The 22,865-nt window shown below is 35.5% G+C and overlaps 2 protein-coding genes across 7 annotated transcripts in view; one reads left to right on the top strand and one right to left on the bottom strand.

The window, feature by feature from the left end:
* Nucleotides 1-22,530, top strand: part of LOC106061238 (uncharacterized) — a 75,024-nt gene extending 52,494 nt beyond the window's left edge. For 4 of the 6 annotated variants that reach the window (XM_056016707.1, XM_056016702.1, XM_056016705.1 and 1 more), the window contains 7 exons: nucleotides 9,013-9,067; nucleotides 9,589-9,648; nucleotides 10,917-10,979; nucleotides 12,175-16,826; nucleotides 17,095-17,166; nucleotides 17,395-17,457; nucleotides 19,118-22,530. In XM_056016707.1, the coding sequence (XP_055872682.1) occupies nucleotides 13,404-14,792 (1,389 nt within the window). In that variant the 5' untranslated portion in view covers nucleotides 9,013-9,067; nucleotides 9,589-9,648; nucleotides 10,917-10,979; nucleotides 12,175-13,403 and the 3' untranslated portion in view covers nucleotides 14,793-16,826; nucleotides 17,095-17,166; nucleotides 17,395-17,457; nucleotides 19,118-22,530. The remainder of the gene's footprint in view (nucleotides 1-9,012; nucleotides 9,068-9,588; nucleotides 9,649-10,916; nucleotides 10,980-12,174; nucleotides 16,827-17,094; nucleotides 17,167-17,394; nucleotides 17,458-19,117) is intronic. The other 2 variants (XM_056016704.1, XM_056016706.1) reach the window with 2 other exon arrangements.
* On the bottom strand, nucleotides 1,026-5,194 carry LOC129924002 (uncharacterized). The gene is made up of 2 exons (XM_056017586.1): nucleotides 2,802-5,194; nucleotides 1,026-2,613 (listed from the first exon to the last, which is right to left on the bottom strand). Exons 1-2 carry the CDS (start codon nucleotides 5,192-5,194, stop codon nucleotides 1,026-1,028), a joined length of 3,981 nt encoding a protein of 1,326 aa, XP_055873561.1.
* Nucleotides 22,531-22,865: the final 335 nt, after the last annotated feature.

A 22,865-nucleotide genomic window follows, 5' to 3' on the forward strand; every position in this document is an offset into this window, starting at 1 on the left:
CATACATATGGATCGATGATCTAGGGTATGATTCTCAATTACACTTGTTAATACTTGCTTAACTCAAATACGAACACTTAGTATACATCAACTCTAACTCCTTATATTCACGAATATCGATAATACTTTAATACTTAATAAAGCACACAATTATATCACTCTTATGAAATACACAAAACACCAGCACCCTACACAGACCAGGTCAGCTCTCCAACTGTTAGACTGACCGCTAGAAAACCTAATTATCCCCCCTTGAAAATCCCGTGATAAAACAATTCACACGCCAACCCATAAAATAAACAAAAACACACACAATCTCACATCTTACACACCCACGCTCTTGACATCTCCCCCTTACTTCCCCTAGATTTTCCCTGAAAATCTAAGTATATATTATGTACATTAAAAAAAATTAATGACATTGATTGTTGAAGTACAACATGGTTAAAAAAATACTACTCAAAAATACACAGTACATCTTACTATGTTTACACAAGTAATTTGTTTCAATTCAACAAACTACACCCATGAGTTTAAGTATGAAATAATGAATACTTAGTTTCTATTCATCAACATTAATAAAATACATGAATTATCTTTCCATTACCAAACATAACAGGTTCATCAATAATAATGCATATGAAATAATAAAACTAATAATATAACTAAACTAATCTTCATCTGTTCCACTTGTCCAGCTCCTTCCCTTGTGACGTCAGGTTACAATGTACTGTTTATTGTTTGTAAATATAGAGCTTAAGACTTGACTTCCGATGCTTCTCAATACTGGATGAGACGACGCGTCTTGTGCAAAGTACAATTAAAACACAAAGAGATGAACAGTTCAGTCCATATCACTTAGCAATAATAATAGGCCTACTAGTAGTAGTAGTAATAGTAGTAAATTCTCTGACGAGACGATCATAGTTGAAAAAGTTCAACGTACATACTGGATTGCTGAGACGTGTACAGTCTGAAAACGTTACAATACCAGGTATGCTTCTGACAGAGACAATAATGTGAGTTCAAACTGTCAGCCTAGACAATGGGTCAGCCCAAAAGTTGTCTGTACCTTTTATGTGCTGAATTTCAAAGTCAAAGTCCATAAGGTATAATATCCATCTAGCAATACGAGCATTGGTGGTTACAGACTTGAGATTCAGGTGATCAGTCCAAACAATGAACTTACGTGAATACAAGAAGTGTTCCAACTTCTTAATTCCCCATGTTAATGCTAACAACTCACGCTCCATTATGCTGTATTTACTTTCACGTGGGAGTAATTTTCTGCTGAGGAAACGGACAGGATGCAATTTGTTTCCCACGTACTGTAGAGCAGCAACTGCAACAGCCTTGTCCGAAGCATCACACTGTAGATAAAAACATTTATCCGGATCAGGCAACATTAAAATGGGGTGAGAAGTCAAGTATCTTTGTATACGCTCCAATGCAACCTCCCCCTCAACAGTCTTAGCAACTTTAGAAGGGTGCCCTTTTTTAAGAATTTCAGTAAAGGGAGACAACAAGCTTGAAAAGTTTGGAATGAAGGAGCGATAATAATTGAGCAGACCTAATAATGATCGGGTTTCCTTTTTTGTTTTAGGGTACCGTAGCTGCAGAATCTTATTGACATTGGAATTTTCAGGCTGAAGAAAGCCTTGGCCAATCTTATGGCCTAGGAATGTAATAGTTTGGAACCCAATTAGTAACTTGTTAGGCTTAACAGTAATATTGAATTCTCCTAACCTCTCAAGCACCTGTCTCAACGAGAACATGTGACTCTGCCAATCAGTGTTGTACACACAAAGATCATCAAAATAACAAACTACTTGTTCTAAACCTTTTAGCACTCTACGCATTGTTCTGTTAAAGAAACTAGGACTGTTTTTTAAACCAAATGGGAGATATTTGAATCGATAGTGTGCATTAGGTACTTTGAACGCTGTGTACTGCTTACTACTCTCTTCTAATGGCACCTGCCAGTAACCTTTCGTTAGGTCTAATTTACTAAAATATTTGGCTTTCCTTAGTGTGATAAATAGTTCCTCTTGATCTGGTATGACTTCTGCATCAAATTTTGTTATAGAATTTAGTTGCCTATAATCAACAACTGGTCTCAAAGTTCCATCTTTCTTCTTGATTAAGATCATAGGAGATGCATAAGGCGATTCACTCTCTTCAATAATATCCATGTTAATCATCGACTCAATTTCTTCTTGTAGCCTTTGTCTCAATGCCATTGGTACATTATAAGGTTTTAAATTGACAGGCTTATCCGATGTTAGAGTTATTTTAAAGGGCTCCACTTTCGCTTTTCCTGGTACATCTGATATTACGTCTGCAAAGTCTTCAAGGAGTTTTTCAACTTCATTTTTCTGAGTTTGGTTTAAGTCTTTATTAATGGTTATTGCCCTTTGGTTTATTTCTCCATTTCCATGGATCATTTCCGGTAGTTTTAATTCTTCTATTTCATTATCAATGATTTGCCCTGTTTCATCATGGTCATATTCATCAACGACTCCAATAAATGCAGCAGACAAAATGTTACTTTTACAGCTACTGTTGGCAACATTGTTACTTGTTACTTCAACTGGGGTATAATATTTGATTAATCTGTTTACATGAAATATCTTTGATTTGTTTCCTTTCTTTACTATGTAATTTAAGTCTGATAACTTCTTTTCTATCTTGTACGGGCCTTCCCAATATAATTTGAGCTTATCTCCCTTTTTTGGTTTCAACACTAATACCATTTCATTTTTTTTACAGTGTTTCTATCATATAGTCGTTTTTGTTCTTGCCTCGCTATGTCTTCATTATCACATGCAATCTTAGCTGTACTTTGTAGTCTTTCTTTTAACTCCTCAAGATATTCAAACAAGTTAGTATAATTAGTGTCAACTTCTTTTTCTTTGGTCATAAGTTTCTTCAAAATTGCCATCCGCCCTCTAATTTTTCTTCCAAATACAAGTTCGTAGGGTGAAAATCCTGTTGTATCGTTGGGCAGTTCTCTTATAGCGAATAATGCCGAGGCTAAGTATTTGTCCCAATCTTTAGATCGTTCAGAACACAGCTTTCTTAATATGCTCTTAAGTGAACCATGTAGGCGTTCCACGCATCCATTCGAGGCCGGGTGGTATAGCGAGGACTTGATTATCTTCACATTGAAGAATTTGCAGACTTCTGTGTATAAATCTGAACCATATTGAGAACCATTGTCAGAGAGAATGGCCTCTGGAAAACCAATCCTAGTGCACACCGAATACAAAGCTTCTATCACAGTAGTTGTCTCTATATTTCTCAACGGTACAGCTTCAGGCCATCTGGAGAATGTGTCTATCATAGTTAGGATGTATCTATGTTTACTTTCTGTCATAGGAAGAGGTCCAACCAGGTCTATTGCGATTTTCTTAAAGGGTACACCTTGTCTGTCCATCTTCCCCAGCACTGCTTTACCAGCTCTCCCTGGAACTTTTGCTCTCTGACATGGGTCGCAGCACCTTACTAACTGTTTTACATCTTTGTCAACTCCTGGCCAATAAAATTCAGAGTAGATACGAAGTTTTGTTTTCTTCACAGACATATGCCCTGCCAGTGGTGAGCTGTGTGCGTTTTCCAGTATCAATTTACGTCCGCACTTAGGAACAACTAAAAGATCTTCAACTACTTGAGGTTCTGTAAGGGACGTAACTCTCTTGTAAAGCAAGCTCTTCTTTCTGACAAACATAATACTTGCTTCTTTAGTCACTTGTGTTGTTTGCTCGTTGCATTTTCTCCATAGTGGTGCCAGAGTTTCATCTTCTTTTTGTTCCTTCTCTAGACTCCCTTCTATACTTGATCCTATGATTGGCGTCTTTACTTGAGTTTCTTCCCTTTCTCTGTCCTTCATTCCTCTCGTCTCTACGGCTGACACAAACAGACCTTTCACATTGCCTATTAACACATCAGCGACCGGCTCAGGAAATAGCACGACGATGAATTCTCCTTTCAGGTAAGGTGTGTCAAGCATTGCCTTTGCGGTTTTGTATCTAAATACTTGCCCGTCTGCTAAGTACAAGGAGCATTTCTCTGGCAAAATATCTTCTTCATTGACAAGTGACTCTCTTACGGCGATAACGCTACAGCCGCTATCTCTCAGGATCGACGCCTTTCTTCCATTCAGCTTTCCTTCTTCTATGTTTAGCGATCCAATGGACTTGTCGTTCATAATGAAGTTAGCCACACTTTCTGGATTATGATAAATCAGATTGCAAGTCCCTTGTCTTTCAGGCAGTTGCACCACGGCACATTCGGCTTGATTTGAGTAGTTCCTTCTTGTCTCATTTCTATACCTTCCTTGGTTATTCTGGTACATTCCATTTCCATAGTTGTTTCTTCTGTTGTTAACTTGGTTGCTAAATGTGTAATTTGGCCTATTCCATCTCCCTCTTGCTCTGTTGTAAGAATTGCTATAGCGGGGTCTGATGAAATTTCTTCTGGGCTCATGGTATTCAATGTTTGGCCTGATGTAGTTTGGTCTGCTAGGACTGGTTTGGTAGTAGTAATTTTGCCTATTCAAATTTCTGTCACCCACTGCGTTGGCCTGATAAGTTCTCGATTTCTTGAAAATGCTTTTGCTGGAGAAGATTATCTTTCTGTTCTCCAACAAATCAACTAGCTTTTCCAACGACTCAGGTTCTTTATCTAGGATCTCTTCTCTTACCTCCTCGTTTAGGGCACTGAGTATAGAGTCTTTCAATATTAGCTCCTCCAGCTGATCAAAATTCCTTTCTATTTTCGCCGCCTCGCACCACTGTCGGAAGTTCTTTTGTAATGCCACAAAAAATTCTCTTGGGCCATCTTCAATTGGAACTGTCTCATGCCATCTTTTCCTGCAGGCTTCCTCCTTCATTCCCACATAGTCTAGGAGTTCTTTTTTTATCTTCTCGTAGTCAATGCAGTCCACTAATCTTCTCTGTGTCAGGAATTGCCTTAGTTTAGGTGTTATTTTCTCCTGCAGCTGTGCTACCCAGTCTTCTTCTAGAACCTTGTCTCTCCTAGCTGCCATCTCGAACATGTCGAGGTAACAAGGTAGATCTTCGGTTGTCATGGCAGGAAAACCTTTACTCAGTCTTGGTCTCTGGGCCGTGACTCCGGTAGTTGCGCTTGGCGTTTTATTTCTTTCCTGGGCAATTTGTAAATCAAGTTTCTTCATTTCTCTTTCGTGTTCCCTTTCTTTCTTTTTCTCCTGTCTTTCTTTCTCTTTCTCCTGTCTTTCTTTCTCTTTTTCCTCCAATTCCAGTTCCTTTAATCTTATCATCTGTTGCAGCTTGGACATTTCTCTTTCTTCTGCCCTCTCAGATCTTTCTCTTCTTTGTTTCTCTGCCTCACTTTCTTTTTCCATGTTTCACTTTCTAATCCTTATAATACACAGCACTCAGTACGTTTGCTACACTAAGTTTACAGAAAATTTTAAAATAACAGTCCTACTATTTCTTTTACCTTAAATTACTACCTCAAGAATAGTTATAGTGTTCTATTATACATACAATAAGAAAAGAAAATCAATCCTAATTTTGCAGAATATTTTTAGTTATACAATAGATTAGAAAGACTAACTAGGCAAGTAAATGATCAAGACAGAAAAATACAAATTGAAATAATGATCAGATTATTAGATTCAGATAGGAAGTTAAGAATACTTTGATTTAAAGACTCTTGCTTTTATAGCAAAAATTGGCAACGATAAAATCAGAATGAAATGACTGAAGCCTTAAATTGAGAGGCTAGTATGACAGCAAAGAAAAAAAAAAAAGCAGGAAAATATATGATAGTCAAATTGAAACAAATTATAATAGAGGCAAGAAAATAGAGGCTAGAAAGTAGAGGGTTCAGCTACACGAGAGGTAAAACAAATCACTTAACTTCCACTCCCTGCACGTGATCCAACCTGTCCTCGTGATGCAACTTCGGGCTGTCGCTGTCCTCTCTGTACTGGTACTTCAAACCACCGCCGTTCCTCAGGCCAAATCAAGGGGCATAACACATGAGGAAAAATGTTTTAAAATAGAATGAGTGTCAAGTTAACAACAATATAACATGTAGAACAATATTTGTAAGTTTAAGTACATCAATAACAATTTATAACTTCTCTACTTATAAAATTTCTGCGACGAGAGGTCCTGGTTTTCTTTCACAAGAGCCCCCAGCTGTAAGGGAACTCGGGGGTTGAGTCTCAGTCCCCAAAGGACGAGTTCCTTACTACATACATATGGATCGATGATCTAGGGTATGATTCTCAATTACACTTGTTAATACTTGCTTAACTCAAATACGAACACTTAGTATACATCAACTCTAACTCCTTATATTCACGAATATCGATAATACTTTAATACTTAATAAAGCACACAATTATATCACTCTTATGAAATACACAAAACACCAGCACCCTACACAGACCAGGTCAGCTCTCCAACTGTTAGACTGACCGCTAGAAAACCTAATTATCCCCCCTTGAAAATCCTGTGATAAAACAATTCACACGCCAACCCATAAAATAAACAAACACACACACAATCTCACATCTTACACACCCACGCTCTTGACAGTCATATTGTGTTGTTTATATTGTTCTATAATTAAGGAAATCATTTAAGAACATTTGAAACAGTTGTGTGCCTAAGACTGTTTCTTATACTAATCTTGAGTTAAATGTAATTGATGTAGATTTGGAGCCTTCATATTATTACACAGCACTCATCCTTAATCTTGGGAATCGAAGACATTGCCATGAGTACAGTTAGTTCTCTGCCTAGCAGGAAATCCTGAATCCATCAATAAGACCTATTAGTTGAGTTTCACATGACTTAAATTTCTTAAAGTCATAACTGCTTTTGTTTGAAAATATATACAGGGTGCGTCAAAAAATGTATACACACTTTGAACTGTCATAGACAATTGATTTCCCATTCTACAAGGTTAAATTTCTGTGAGAAAGTAATGTTATGTTTCTTCAACAAGTTGCAGCAGTGACAAGGAAGTAACTGCAACATGGCGGAATTGCGTTTGAATTTTGAAGAGCGGAAGCAGATAATGACGTGGTACTGGAAATTTGAGAATGTAGCTGCGGTTCAAAGATACTGGTGACGTGAGCTTGCTGACTCCATATTCCCTTCCATTCGTGCATTATAATGTGATGAGTTTTATTTCCAACAAGATGGCGTCCTTCCGCGCTATCATAGGGAAGTACGTGCATACCTGGATCCCCATTTGCCAGGCCAGTGGATAGGACGAAAGGGGACCAATCAAGTTTCCTGCATGCTCTCCAGGCCTCACTCCTCTGGATTTCTTCTTATCAGGCACAGTTAAAGATGAGGCGTACAAACGTAAACCATATAACCTGGACACACTGAGGAATGAGATTCCGGCGGTGTGCGCAGAAATCTCAGTGGACACTTGGTACGATGTACGAAATCAGTGTTGACTCATACTCAGCAATGCTGAAGGCCACCAGTTTGAACATTACTCACATTAATCACATTAATTTTTCCAATCGGACATTAAGCTTTCCATTTCAAGAAATTTAGGATTGTAGAAGGGGAAATAAATTGTCTATGACAGTTCAAAGTGTGTATACATTTTTTTGACGCACCCTGTATTATTGACATCATGGTCAGATAGTCCAGAGATCTTATCTTATAAATTACAGATGTTACTTTATAGAGAAGATAAGTACACCATTGTATGTGTATCCATGTACTAATTAATGTTAATTTCTATAATGTCATAATCTACCACTAGTTCATGTCTGTAAGATACAATAGAATAATTGTATTAGTCTGAGAGAAAGGAAATTCAATTTGACTACAATAGTCTACCTCAGCAGTATTACAATAACAAAATAGATTAAAAAAAAACTAACAATATCAAACATGAAATACACACACACACACTTAACCAGTGCTTCATTTCTCTGATGTTGTTTAGTCTAGCTGTTTTTTTTTTTTTTTTTTGTTAATTTGGTACGAACTTAAATAGTTCATTCATATCCTAAAGTTTTATGTTGGTCTATGGTCAATATTTTCCCATTAATGTCATAATGACTGCATCCACCCATAATTTAAAAAAACAACATTTTTATGTTTTAATTTCAGTTCTGATAACTGGTAACATAGTTCTTTCTAGAGTGTGATGATCTGTGTACTCCATATTATGAAGTAATTTCTTCTGCTATTACTGTGCTTTTTATATTTTATATGGCTTAAAAGAACTCATCTATGATTATGTCAAATTTTTTACAAAAAATTTCATAGTACCTATTAGAATTTTCTTACTTAAATTGTCTGATTTTGTCAAAGGTTTTGTTCCTGCCATTATGTATGGCTTTTCCTTTTGTAATAAAATTCCTAAAGCTGGTGATTTATTTTGAATACCAGTACTTAGAAAGTTTATTTCTGTGGTCTTAAGATGTGTAGCTATTTTAGCTTTAACTTACTTGGTTATTTTAGATTTACTAGATTTAGCAAGAGTTGTCGGTATAGTTGCATATAGATAATGATGTGAGAACAATAACATCAAAATATAAGACATTATAAAGTGTGGAGAATTGTCTCTTCTCTTATTAGATGAAATAATTTAATAAGGATCAATTTTTTTGTGTCCAGAGACAGATGTTACTTTATAGAGAAGATAAGTACTCAATAAGTACTCATACTCAATAAATGGAATTCTATTTACTTACTTGCTCACAGTTTGCATCCTTATGGGATGTCAAACATCTTTCTTGAAATGTCCCATATTATCTCCCCTTAAAGAAAACACATATAACCCTGTATGGCAATTTAAAAAAAGAGTAAATAAAGTTCCCCTTTCAGTCCTAGCAATCTATAGTGCAGATGATGTTAAGGTCATCTCTTTCTTTGGCCAACACTTAACAAATAGGGTGTCATGTGGCCAGCACAACACTAACACTAAACATTTTTCTTATTGTTTTTTTTTTTTAACAATTTTAAAATGGTCTTATTCTTTCAGTATTCAAAGCAATGCTGTGGTCTGCACCTCCAATGCTGCTGAAGAAATAGAGATTGTAAGTATTTAAATACCATTTAAAATTTTGTATCAACATTATTTACTATTTTATTTCTGTATTCCACAAACATAAGAATTGCAATGAGATGGGGGGGGGGGGGAGGAGGAGATTCATCATGTGAAAAGTTTAGAGATGAAGTTTAGAGTTCTTATTAAAAGAATTTTCAACTGGTCATTGCCTACATTGATTCTGTCAACCATATGTATGGCCTCTTTAAATCGAGAAATGACAATGGATCATCTTATGGAAGTGAGATGAAGCTTATGCCTTTATCCTGGATGGAATGATGCCACCCTCTCCATGTGGGTAACCAGCCAGGCTAATTAGCCCCTCCCTACCCAAATCTTACTTGCTTAAGTGTCAGTACTCGCCTTTTCCCCTTCTCCTGTTAGTGATAAATAGTTAGACCAGGTCCAAGGTCTGGTTTTCAGAGGCTATTTGAGATGCATACCTTTTTAAGAAAAATGTTTTTATATTTAACTTGTTAAAATTTTATTAGATTTTTTTTCATTCCATAGGCGAACAGTACAGAAGAAAACCATGTTTATGACTCAGTAATATATACAGGATATTAGACCGTAAGTCATTAAATAGTATTTGAACAGTCTTATTTCAAGTTTATTGCTTTCATTATCTCTCTATGGTGCAAAGAAATGTATACTGGTAAGCCTGGTTGTGCCTGTAGAAAGTAGAGCTATTAGTTTTCTAACAATTTATTGAAAATTTTTTATAATAAATAAACAATGTCAAGAATGCTTAATTGGATATTACCGTTGCCAACTCTAAAAGAAAGGATTAAGATATAATTTTAACAATATATTAATTACATTATCTTACGTTAGATCCCCTCGTTTTAAATACTTTTAAGTCATAGAGTGAAGTCTACATGTCCTTCCATATTGACATTATTTTTTGCTACAAGCAGAAAAATTAAGAAAATTTCATTCTGCTGCATTAAAAAGTACTTATACATTTTAAAAAACAAAAACTGATCAAAACTTCCTTCTTTTTGTACACTTAGCTATTTAGTTGTTCTGCCATGTATGAAAATCCTCAATAGGATAGAAAAAGTTCTTTACAGGGCGACCATTTAATTAATCTCCAGACATTAGATCCCTAAAAAGAACTGAAAAAAGAAAGATATTTAAAAAAATGCTATTGCAAACCTTTTACTTTTTTTAACTAACAAACTTTCACATCCAAGACATAAAGCAAAACTTGTATAAGCAGTTTAAATTCACACCAGACAATGGAGGAAGATTAAACTAAATTTTTTATTTTTTTTTTAGTGTTTTTGTAGTTTGGGTACTACATCAGAAATGAAGATTATTAAATCCTAGTCCAAACCTTCTACAGGATGGCAAGGGAATGACCGCCGTTAGGTGGGTTTGATATAGCGACCACCATGACAGCAGTCCAGAGCACTTATCACTACACTACAAAGTTTCCCTTTCAGACCTTGTGGTCTATAGGGCAGATGATGTTAAGGTCATCTTTTTCTGTGGCCTACGGTCAAAGAGGGTGTCAAGTGGCCAGCACAACGACCAACCGCCTTTACTTTTCCCCACCTAATGTCAGGTAGCCATTAGAGCTGGGTGGAGTTAGAGGTGCCCAAAGATCCCGAAATTAAAATTCCCAGTCTTCAACAGAATTTGAACCTGGGACATAAAAATGTGAATACTGTGTATGTGCATAAAGTAGATTTATTATTTTCTATGATTTTATAGGATAAAGTTCTTTAATGACTGTTCAGTTTTTCAAGGTTTTTTTTAATATTAAGGGGACTTTTTTTTTTTATTAGAGTGTTTGAGCTCTATTTTTTTTTGTTTTTGTTTGACCACACCAGATCCAGCCTGAAACTTCGGAGAGCCTAACTGAAAGCATCCCAACCAGTATTGCTGACCAAACTGTGAGTTATTTCACAATGTTAATAACGTCTAATTTCAAGTTTATCAACACTCTGTTTTTAATGTTTGTATATGCAGAGATGCTTACATGCCAAAAGGGAATTGTGTATTCCCAGACCTGGAAATGTGTATTTTGAGGGGCAAATGTGTATTTTCCTAAATATCAAGAAATATACTAAGGATAGACTAAAATTAAATCATTCAAGCGCATAACACACACAAAGGGCAGCAATCCTAAACACAGCATAAAGTTATATAAGACATTTTGTACATTTTTCAAAATATTTACACTTGCAGTCTTTGTCTTAGACTTTTCTAGAAAATGTTAGAATGAAAACGTTCTTGTCACCTGGCAATGATTTACTGATCATAATGCCTCTTGTGTACCATACTTCACATTCTATAATAGCAGCAACAGAAAATTTATTCAAAAGAATGAGAATTTTTGTTACAAGTGAATATAGACTTAAACCAGATGTAATGGTTTGCTAAGCTGGATCAGTGACATCTAGTTTTGTAAAAAAAAAAAGTTTTGTTGATAGGCAATTTCTTTACAAGGTATCCAAACACTGGAAATATTTTATATCATTCAGATTTTCTTCTTCCATACCTTTTTTTGCAGAGTTAGCTATGAAAGCTTTGGCATCCTCTACAATCACTAATAACAAACATTTTAAACATTTGTTTTTCAGGCAGATAATTTTAATTAGTCATTGAACTTGTTTCTAGTATAAAAAAAGTAATTGAGTCTGCCTAAAATGCCCCTGGTTTCATTATTTGAATTTAGGCCTTCATAAGTAATGGAACCTAGATAGTCGCTAGTGACTATTCCAGTAGCTACCACAGAAGATACATTCTGCAAGTTAGGGAACATCAGTTTGATTTCCTTTATCATGTTAAAAGAGAGATAATATTAAGCTCAACCAATATTTCTTCAATGAAAATATATTACAAACTTGTATAATAAAATTGATACTGTAAATATGTGCATAAAGTAGATTTATAATTTTCTATGATTTTATAGGATAGAGTTCTTAAATGAGTTTTAAAGTTGTTTTTTTATTATTAAAAGACTGTTTTTTTTTTATTAGAATGTTTGAGCTCCAGTTTTCATGTATTTTTATTGTTAAAATGATGTCTTTTTTTTATTAGAGTGTTTGTGATTTCAAATTTTTTATTTGACCATTCCTCTTCCAGCCCAAGACTTCAGAGGGCCTAACTGTAACTATTGCTGACCAAACTGAAACAGATCCAGTTTATATTAATATGGCTTGCTGTGGTGATTGTGTTTGTATAGACCATTGTGGACAACACTTTATAGAACCTTGGTTGTAGGATGGGAGGATTTCTATGTTTATTTATTTTATTTATTATTATTTCATTGGTTGGCTAGGTGAAGTGGGGTGACGGCCCTTGAGTATTATTATTGTTGTTGTTAGAGGCCAGAGCTGTGGAGCCTAGCCGTACGATATGAGTTATATGGAAGTCAGTTTATAATGATGTACATATTCAGTTAGTTAACGTTTGATGATTTGTCTTCAGCCACTGATACCCTGATTTACTTTTATTAAAGTTATATATTTTATTGTTAATTAATCTCTGGCGTCTCTTGAGTTATTGAAAGAAGTATTACTAGTACGTTCTGTGTCAAGTATAATCCCTGTAAGGAGTTCACAACAATCACAACAATGGTGGAGCAGCAAGTGTGTCAACAAGTTGACAGGTGAACTATTTCATCATTATAGTTGTTATCTATTATCTTCTGGTCAGCAGTAAGCTCTACTGACTTCAAATATAGAGCTGGGAAATCAATTAATTCAGGGACTAAAAGGCTTGTCGTAAAGTATAAGAACAAACCTACGTCCATAAAATGGCCGAGAAAGTATACGGTGACCTACTAAAACTTTATGAAACGGGGAAGAGTCTTGGCTACCAAAGAGAAGAATTGGACGAGTGGGTTGCTAAAATCATAAAACAGAATGAGGAGAGAGATGCTAGAATGGAAGAGAGGAAAGAAAGAGAAGAAGAAAGGAAAGAAAAGGCGAAAATAGAAGAACGGAAGATGGCAATGCAGGAAGAAGAGATGAGATTTAAATGGAAACTAGAAGAGGACCAAGTAGCGGCCAAAATAAAAAGAGACGACGAGGAATCGAAGGCCAAAATTGCCGCAATCGAAAAAGAGAGTAAAGCAAAGGATGAAGAGGAGCAGGAAAATAGGAACACGAGGAAAAGAAATACGCCCCAAACAAAGAGACAAAAATTCGTGGAAGGCACGGATAAGATGGATGCATTTATCAACAGATTTGAAATGCTGATGAAACTTGAAAAGGAACCACAACACGAATGGGCCATATAACTTCTCAGTTTGGTCGGAGGAAAGGCCCTCGATGCACTACAAGTCCTAAGCGACGACGAGGTAGCAAACTATGCCATCCTCAAGAAAACATTACTTGATTTCTATCAATACAGCGAAGATGAGAAGTGTGGAGACCGTTATGGAACTGTGTCAAACTTATGTAGCGGCACATCCGGGCGAAATACTACAAAAGGTTGAAAACAATGAAGAAATCGAATTTGCCGCCGCAGCAGTCTCTACAACAGCACGATTTACAAAGGAAGAAACAGCACAACAACTTAGTCCAACACAAAACAGAGATATACAAACAGAACGAAATGATTATAGACTAAATCAGTCACCGGCCCAGAGAAGTGAAGTGAGATGCTACAACTGTGGGAGAATGGGGCACATAGCGAAGTATTGTCGAGATGCCCGGAGAACAGAATACTACAAGAACGATGTTGTAGCCCATGTTGGAGGCTTGGCGGATAGCCTTTCACCGTACGTATGTCCAGCTATAGCAAATGGCTATCATACCCACGCTCTACGCGATACTGGTGCCACCAAATGTGTACTCTTAGCTAAACTTGTGAAACCTCACCAGTACACTAAGAGACAATGCAAAGTACAAGGTTTCGGAGGGCAAATAAAGAGCTACCCAACAGCTATAGTACACATTAATTCTCCGTATTTCAATAAAAAGGTTGAAGCTATAGTTGTTGAGAATGGTCCATTCGAAGTGGTGATAGGGAATGTACCAAATATAGAGACCCCCAGTGAGGCTCAGATCGACAGATGGAAACAATTTTTTAATTGGGAGCCAACACAAGAAGCTGATGACATCGACCAATCAGCAACGACTGAATGTCAAGGGCAACAACAAATGAGACAAGCCTACAACCCTAAAGACGTAGAACACCGTTGTCCAACAATTCCTTTAGAAACGATACAACAAGTGGAAGACAGACAACAAAAACTAAAACCAGAACAAGAAAGTTATGATCATGTTGGCAGTAACGAAAATAAGGAAGATTTATTTGTGCACCAGACGGCCATAGGTAAAAGCAACCCAAGAAAATACCCTACAAGTGTTACAGAAGGCGAAAAAACGGAATGTGACCTCGTCGAAGAGAAGAAACGAAAAGAAACAGCAAGCGTAACTGGTCCAGGTGGTTCTAATGTGCAGGGCAGTAAAGATTTTGCTGACCCAAGTAGCTCTAGGACGAGTGGGTGGTATCTATGGTACAGAGAAAAAGGCAATGGAGGAAGGCGGCAGTATCCAGAGGACCAAGGAGAATTTCAGCCTCAAAGATACCAAGGCTATCAAGGACGTAGACCTTGTTACAGACACAACAGATACTATTGCAGCCCACCAGTCAACAGATATTATGGTAACCGAGACAGATGGGGAGGTCCATGGAGACGAAGAGAATTTGATTGGCAGTGGTGGCGAAATTCAAGGCTGACTCGCTTCTAAAATGTGCATGTATCTTGAAGCTACACATATGTAGAGCTACTAGTATAATTTGGACTAAAATTCTTCAAGGTCAAGGTCAAATAGAGGGTTGCAGCCACACTGTGTGTGTGTGGAGGCTACTTCAGCTCCTGTGACTGGAAAAAAACAAAACAAAGTGAACATACCTGTGGCAAAGTATTAGGCAGAATATTTTACTAAGTGACCTTTGATCTAGCGACCAGAAGGAAACAACTGTGTGTTAGTATGAGACAATGTGAATCTGTCTGTACCAGTCACAAGTTTGCTGTGTATAGAGACATTGTTTTCCTTGACAACTGGCAGTACTTTATCGTATCACCTTTGAGTCACTCTTGATTCAGACGATGTGCAGCAAGTTTGAAAACAGCAACAGAGCAGATTGTTAACACTTACCCCGCCCCCCCCCCATACTGCAGAGCATTGTCAACATTTACCCCACTACATGTAATCTTCTTGGTCTGGGGAAAGAACGTTTGAGACCTGGGCGTATGAGACTGTGTATTTCTAGCTAACGCTTACAACACCAATAGATAGAGGCTATCTACACTTGCCACTGTTAACATCAACATTACCATCAGAGAATACATAAATAATCAAACAAGGTGACGTCTGACAGTACAAATCCTTTGGTGAGGCAGCTTACCACCATAACACCCTCAGAACAAGTGACCCCATCTTGTAGAATAGTGAGACCATTACGCAACGACTTTCGTTATCGAGCTTAGAGACCTTAGAAAGAACTATCCAGAATGATGTTGAAGCTGTTGAATTGTTCAATGTACTTAGAGGCGACCTAACTATAGACTAAATGTCCTGTTTTATAATTATTCTACTCTAAGGTTAAATGTAAAGAAATGAATGTGCTAACTCTTTCTCGTAAATTGCCACCAGTCCTATCGACAACCCCGTTGATTTAAATGAGAAGTGTAGTACCGTGATATTTAGTCTGTTGGGAGTTGAAATATAGTTCCTCTTGTATAAATTCACAAGGCAGGGAAGCAAGCCTCCTATTTGTATCATACTAGAATACTTGATGACCAGATTTTGATTTGATTAAGTTAACAATTTGAATTGTTAATTAAATTTTTTCCTTCTTCTCCTATATTAGTTGTTTGTTAATGTTGTAGAGAATTTTGGTGATATTGTTACAAAGGTATTTATTTGGTAAATGTAGAAATGTAAACTAAATAGAGATGTTAACATGTAAAATTTTTTTTGTGATTCTGTCATTTTTCCAATTCGGTTTTAAGTCCAATGCCATTAATGGTAGTGTAGATCTGTGTAATTGTTTCCCATTTCACTCTTTCTTTACGCTATTAATAAGTTATATTAATAGCTTATTTTGGTGAGGGGGGAATGTGGTGATTGTGTTTGTATAGACCATTGTGGACAACACTTTATAGAACCTTGGTTGTAGGATGTGAGGATTTCTATGTTTATTTATTTTATTTATTATTATTTCATTGGTTGGCTAGGTGAAGTGGGGTGACGGCCCTTGAGTATTATTATTGTTGTTGTTAGAGGCCAGAGCTGTGGAGCCTAGCCGTACGATATGAGTTATATGGAAGTCAGTTTATAATGATGTACATATTCAGTTAGTTAACGTTTGATGATTTGTCTTCAGCCACTGATACCCTGATTTACTTTTATTAAAGTTATATATTTTATTGTTAATTAATCTCTGGCGTCTCTTGAGTTATTGAAAGAAGTATTACTAGTACGTTCTGTGTCAAGTATAATCCCTGTAAGGAGTTCACAACAATCACAACACTTGCCAAACTGTGAGTGATTTAACAATATTTCTAGTCTTATTTTAAGCTTATCATCAACATGCTATTTTATTATTTCTATATTTCAAGTTTTTTTATTATTATTAAAATGACTGTGTTTTTTTTATTAGAATGTTTGAGCTCTCTATTTTTTTTGTTTGTTTGACAACACCAGATCCAGCCCAAATCTTCAGAGTGCCTTATTGAAAGCATCTATAAAATACCTACAAACAATACTGTCCGAATTGTGAGTCATGTTTAAAAATCCTAATTTTCAATTTATCAACATGCTATTTTTATTATTTCTATATGCTACAAACTATTATAAAAAAGTTCCTATAGGGTAATATGTGTGTATGTGTAAAGTAGTTGTTTATTTTTTTTTTTTAAATAATCTTATAGCATAGATAGTGTTCTTAATGGCTGTCCAGTTTTCATGTTATTTTATTGTTAAAATGACTGTCTTTTTTTATTAGAGTGTTTGTGATCTCAAATTTTTTATTTGACCATTCCAGTTCCAGCCCAAGACTTCAGAGAGTCAAACTGCAACTATTAGTAGAACCTCTACCTGTGTTGCTGACCAAACTGTAAGTGATTTAACAATATTTGTAAAGTCTTATTTCAAGTTTATCAACATGCTGTTTTTTATAATTGTATTTGCCTCAGGCTAATATAAAAAAAAATCCTACATAATACTGTGTTTGTGCACAAAGTGAAGTTATCATTTTTTATGATTTTATAGGATTGAGTTCTCTAAAAGTTTGTTCAGTGAATTAATCTCCATTCTTTGATTTTCTTGTTTGAACATTCCACAGCTTAATGATTCCAAATGCCCAACTGAAACTGATCCAGTTTATATTAATATGGCTTGCCAAACTGTGAGTGATTTAACAATATTTGTAAAGTCTTTCAAGTTTTATATAAACATGCTACTATTTTTATATGCCACAATCTGAAGAAATACTAAGACTGCTTTATTGATCCTAATGGAAATTTGTTGTGATTACAAGGACTCTTTTTCTCATATAAAGACAACACAACAGAAACATACACATAAATACAACAGACACAACATAGAAAGTTCATTCAGCGACTACACACAGGCATCTTGGTCCTATTCATGTTTCCTGATCAACGAGTGGCATTGATATAGTCTGACCGAGTGAGTACGCACGAGTTTTTGTACCCCTCTGTTCTTGTTTTGATTGACAGTAGTCGCCCACTTCACGACGACCTGACATAGTTCTGATGGAGCGGGTGGCTGTTGTCTTCCAAGATTTTTTCGATTTTCCTAAGACACTTTTGTTCAAAAAGTTCCTTTAAATGTGGCAATGTTGTGAGTGTAATTTTTGATGCCCTTTTTATGATGGTTACTAGACGGCTACATGTTCCACTACATATTATTGTGTGTGTGTGTGTGTGTATATATATAAAAAAGAGCTATTCAATTCTATGATTTTATAGTATAGAAAGAGTTCTTTACAAAATGCCCTGTCATCTCAAAACATTTATTCCTCAAGATGAGGTGGAAAAAAATATACATTGACAAAAAAAATTTAGTGCAAACAAACAGAAAAATTGCATTCTACATCAAAACATTATTTCGACATCCTAGTCCAATCTTACAGGATGGCAAGGGGATGGGCCAGGTTTGTGCATAGGACCATCATGACATCTGTTCAGAGTGTGTACCACATGACCAAGTACCCATCCAATTAATGCTCCTCTATAGAAAATTAAACATGATGTCATTTATATGTTGTTTTTTTTTACACTCACTCCATCTGTCTGTATGGTAAAAAGTTTGTACACATTTTTTCTCATACACCTAATCTCTGGTCAAGCTGAAATTTTGCTAAATTATTTCTTTTACATGACAATGCAAGAATCAATTAAAAAAATTAACCAGTTAGTTAATTAACTATTGCTACTGTAATTAATTATTTTGTTGGGTATCTTGAGCAAAAAAAAGAAATCCTACTTGACAGATGTTGTGGTATAAGTTGAATTAGTCCCCCTCAGAACTCCTGAGACATCAGTGAAAATTATTTGTATGCATTTCAATAACAATCATGGAATCATTCACCTAGATAGCCCCTCCCCCTTTCACAACTGGTCCAATGATTTGTATGCATTTCAATAACAATCATGGAATCATTCACCTAGATAGTCCCTCCCCCTTTCACAACTGGTCCAATGATTTGTATGCATTTCAATAACAATCATGGAATCATTCACCTAGATAGTCCCTCCCCCTTTCACAACTGGTCCAAACAAGTGATAGGATCATAGCACATTGAGAAAGCTAAACAAAAACAAGTGGTAAAAATATTTCTAATTGCACAGATTTACTATGTCTTGGCCATTCATATAATTACATGACTGATCCAAACTAACTGATACAATCACACTTAAATATAAGCTTTGTTTTTTTTTAAAGTATATTTTATGTTTCTTTTGTTTGTTTTTTTAATTAAAATGACTTGCTTTTATTAGAGTCTTTGATATCACTAAATTTTGTTTTTAACCTATCCACAGACTGTCAATGAAAGGAATAAATGAAAACATTTGAGCAGCCTTAAATATACTGAAATTTTATTCTACAAAAATGTAACTTCCTTCAGAATGAAAAAAACAAGTTTTGGGCAATTATACGGAAAAAAAAACAAGTTTGGGACAATTTGAAATATGTCTGATTCAGGTCTTTTTGAATGATTGTTGTGTTTTTTTAATATTAAAATATTTTTTTTGTGTGTTTTAGATCTATATGTTATAACTGTAAAATTGAGTTGTTTAATTTCATATGCATAAGTCTTGTTAAGTTGTTCAGTATTTCATAGAGATATTTCCTTTTGATACCATCATAAGCGATTTAAGTTGATGTACTAGTACATTGTTTTCTTGACATTTTTTTAGTTTGTATTTATGTTATGAGTGCTGCTTTCAATCTGTTAGTATTACTTCTTCCAAAATTCTTGATATTGGTTAGTCTTATTGTGAATTCAGGTTTTTTCCTCCATTTTTATTAGCTCTGTTGTAATTTTGGTCCTCTCCTGGTGCTTCGTAATTTTTTATTTCTGATGTTTAAATTAGAGTTGGTGAGTTTATAGTGTTTGTAGGTTTATAGTGTTGGTGGCTGTTCATATTTTCCTTTGTCTCCATCTTGTTTTAATTAGGAAATCCTCAACGTATTCAGCCCATTTGTCAATGACCCTTCTGTTTTTTTTGTGACGAGGACACCATTATAGTTCTCATACATGTGTGATTTTGTTTGAAATTCATTCTTGTTATCCCTTATTTTCATGCCCATTCCTCTCGCATCAAGGTTCTCAATGAGTGCTCTTTGTTTTTTTTTATTGCCTCATTTTTATGCTTTCTGACTGATTTTGTAACCCTTCGCCTTGCTTCTTTGTACTGCTTTCTGGTTTCTTTCTTTAGCATTATTTGTCTGTTCAATATGCCTGCATTCTATATGTCAGACTCTCCTTTTCTTTTGCTCAAATCCAACCATGTCATCTGCTTTACTTTTAATAGCATGTTGTTGTTTTTTTATTGCTCATTTGTTATAATTAGGATTACCCACAGGCTACATCTGTTGTTGTGCTTCAACAATTTATCTTTTGGTCTGTGAATTCTAGTATATGCTTCATTTAATTGGAGTGGCCAGCTTTAAATTCCTTCCCATACACACTTCTGGCCTGTGAACTGTTCTCACGTAACATTTTGACCCAATATCCCCCATCCAATTTCAATACTCTTCTAAGATATTACTTTAAATTAGAGCGGCTCACTTATATTGACTTTCCATACACAAACACATCCTTCTGGCCGTTTTTTTTTTTAACCACCACCCCAACACACAAAATAAAATATCTATATCTGCATTTTCTTTTTAAAACATTTTACACACATGAAAAAAATTTTTGTCCTAGCTTTGATAGAAAAAAAAAGATTGTTTTCATATAATGTCTACAAAAACAAGTTTGGTGCCACATACTGCCATTGAAATTTACTTTCAAAAGTTGTTTTTTTTTAAATGGTGATTAAAACAGAAAGAAGTATAAAATTGTCTTTTTGTTATAGCAACTTGAAGATAAAATTGGGAATGAAACATCATTTTGGGAAGTTTTAATTGCTGTAGTTTCCATTTGTGAGCTGGCTTAGTTGTTCTAGAGCAGGGGTTCTCAACCTGTGGGTCGCGACCCCCTTGGGTGTCGCCTAAGACCATCGAAAATATGGATTGTTTTTGTCTATTCATCTTTTGCTGTGTGTGTGGGGGGGGGGGGGGGTCGCGGCCGAGTGGGGGATTCTAAAAAGGGGTCACCAAGCTTAAAAGGTTGAGAACCGCTGTTCTAGAGACAAGTTAAGTAATAACAAGTTAAATTTGTATTTTTTTTTAGTTCACCACAATCGGGGTACCGTAACTAGTGAATGGTGAGGGAATCAGTAAGTGCCCTTAGAATTATAGTCTAGATTGTAATTGTCCTTTTCCAATGCTGTTAGATGTGTTAGGAATTCTTAAGTTTCTGCATCAAGTGGGTCTATCATGACATTTTGAGTATCATATTGCTGTGCTACTTTGGTTATTGTATATTTTACTTTTACTCTTTGTCTAAATTTAGCTTTGGCTACTAGATGGTCTGCATCTGTTTGTCTGAAACTTCTTACATGAAAGACATCAAATCTACATCTTTTACTTATGATTATCCATTTATGATCTATTGGATTTTGGTTTTTCCATCAGGTGAGATCCATGTTGCTTTATACATTTTCTTATGCTGGCATTTAGTGCTACAGATAGACATTCCTTTTCCTGAGGCCCAACCCAGTAATGTTAGATCATTATTATTTGCCTCTTCATAAGTTTTCTTTGCCGATTATTGGTCTGAAGGCGAATTCTTTTCCAATTTTGGCATTGAAATCTCCTAGAACTATTTTGATGTCCTGCAGTGTTGCCTTGTCATAAATTCTTCTAGTCCATCATAGAAGGCTTATTGTGTGATCAATGCTTTTTCCTTCAACGTTTAGGGCGTTTTATTATAGCCTAAACATTTTTTTAAAATTAACTTTATATTATTCATATTTGTTTTAGCTTTCCCAACAATATTTTTTTTTATATGACTGTTGTTAACCCTGTGCACAACCAGCTGGGGGTGGCCTATTAAGCTCTCTGGATAGCTGCCTTTACTTTCAGTTAAGGTGCCATAATCTTTGTGGATCCTTCCTTTTCATACAGGCAGCAGGTTCGATTTTGGTATACCATAAGTATTTTATTTCTTCGATATTTGCCATATCTGAAGAGCATTCCCGTATTTGCCACCTGAGTAAAAGTTTGATGGGAGATCAAAGACTCCAGATGAGAAAAGTTCCAGCTTGATTTAATTGTGATCCTTCAGTTGTGAAACTACGATATGGAAATGAATCCCTGTGCAATGGCAATGGTCGAAACTAAATCTCCTCAGCAGTTTCCCTCTCTCCAAGCAACTGATCTAGATCCAAAGGAACAGCAAGTGTTGATACAAGATCAGTGGCCTCACAGGCTTTATACTATTGTCTTTCTACTTCTGCTGATGAATTTCAGAATTATGGCCCTTGAAGGCCTGATTGTTAATTTGTTTACCAACATTGCATTGCACTAGATAAAATTATTTTATAAGCTTTGGAAGCTGCCTGTTTTCTTCGTATTCAACTTTTTGTTTTCACATATTAACTTCGAACATTTACTTTTTAAAAATGAATGTAGCCATGATATCTGGACAGTTATTTTGTAGGGATACTGTTTGAGTCACAGCTTTTCTGGAATGTTACTTGCGAGTTGCATAATCAAACTATCGATGTGAGGAAATAAAGTACTAAGGTTATTACCTGCATGTAAGGCTTGTTATTTACCTAAAATTAGGATGAACTATTTGTTATGAACTATTTGTTGTGATTAAAATTTTGAAACAGTTCCCTCTTCTGTCATTTATTTGTGGAGTTTTGTCTGTATTTGTTTACACCAAACTCAAATACCAGCATACAGCTGTTTAGTAATCTGCAGTAACAAGTTTTCGCCAGCATCATAACACTGTTTTGTAATTGCATCAATTATAGAGTACTTGCTTACAGAAATAATATAATATAGATGAATCAACATTATTAAGGTGTACGGTACATTAAATAAAATAACTGATGAAGAAGACAACATAGCAAATTTTAAAATACTGTGGAAACAATCCTGTAATAATTTCACTGAAGACAAACAAATGATATACAATGAATGGCAAAATGCGAACCCAGTCATGAC

Source organism: Biomphalaria glabrata, chromosome 18, assembly GCF_947242115.1.
Source record: "Biomphalaria glabrata chromosome 18, xgBioGlab47.1, whole genome shotgun sequence".
Lineage (NCBI taxonomy): Eukaryota > Metazoa > Mollusca > Gastropoda > Planorbidae > Biomphalaria > Biomphalaria glabrata.

Coding starts and splice junctions, on each gene's coding strand:
- LOC129924002 (XM_056017586.1), bottom strand. CDS start 5,194: ATGAAGAAACTTGATTTACAAATTGCCCAGGAAAGAAATAAAACGCCA. Junction 2,614..2,801: donor GATAATGAAGACATAGCGAG/GCAAGAACAAAA, acceptor TCATGTAAACAG/ATTAATCAAATATTATACCC.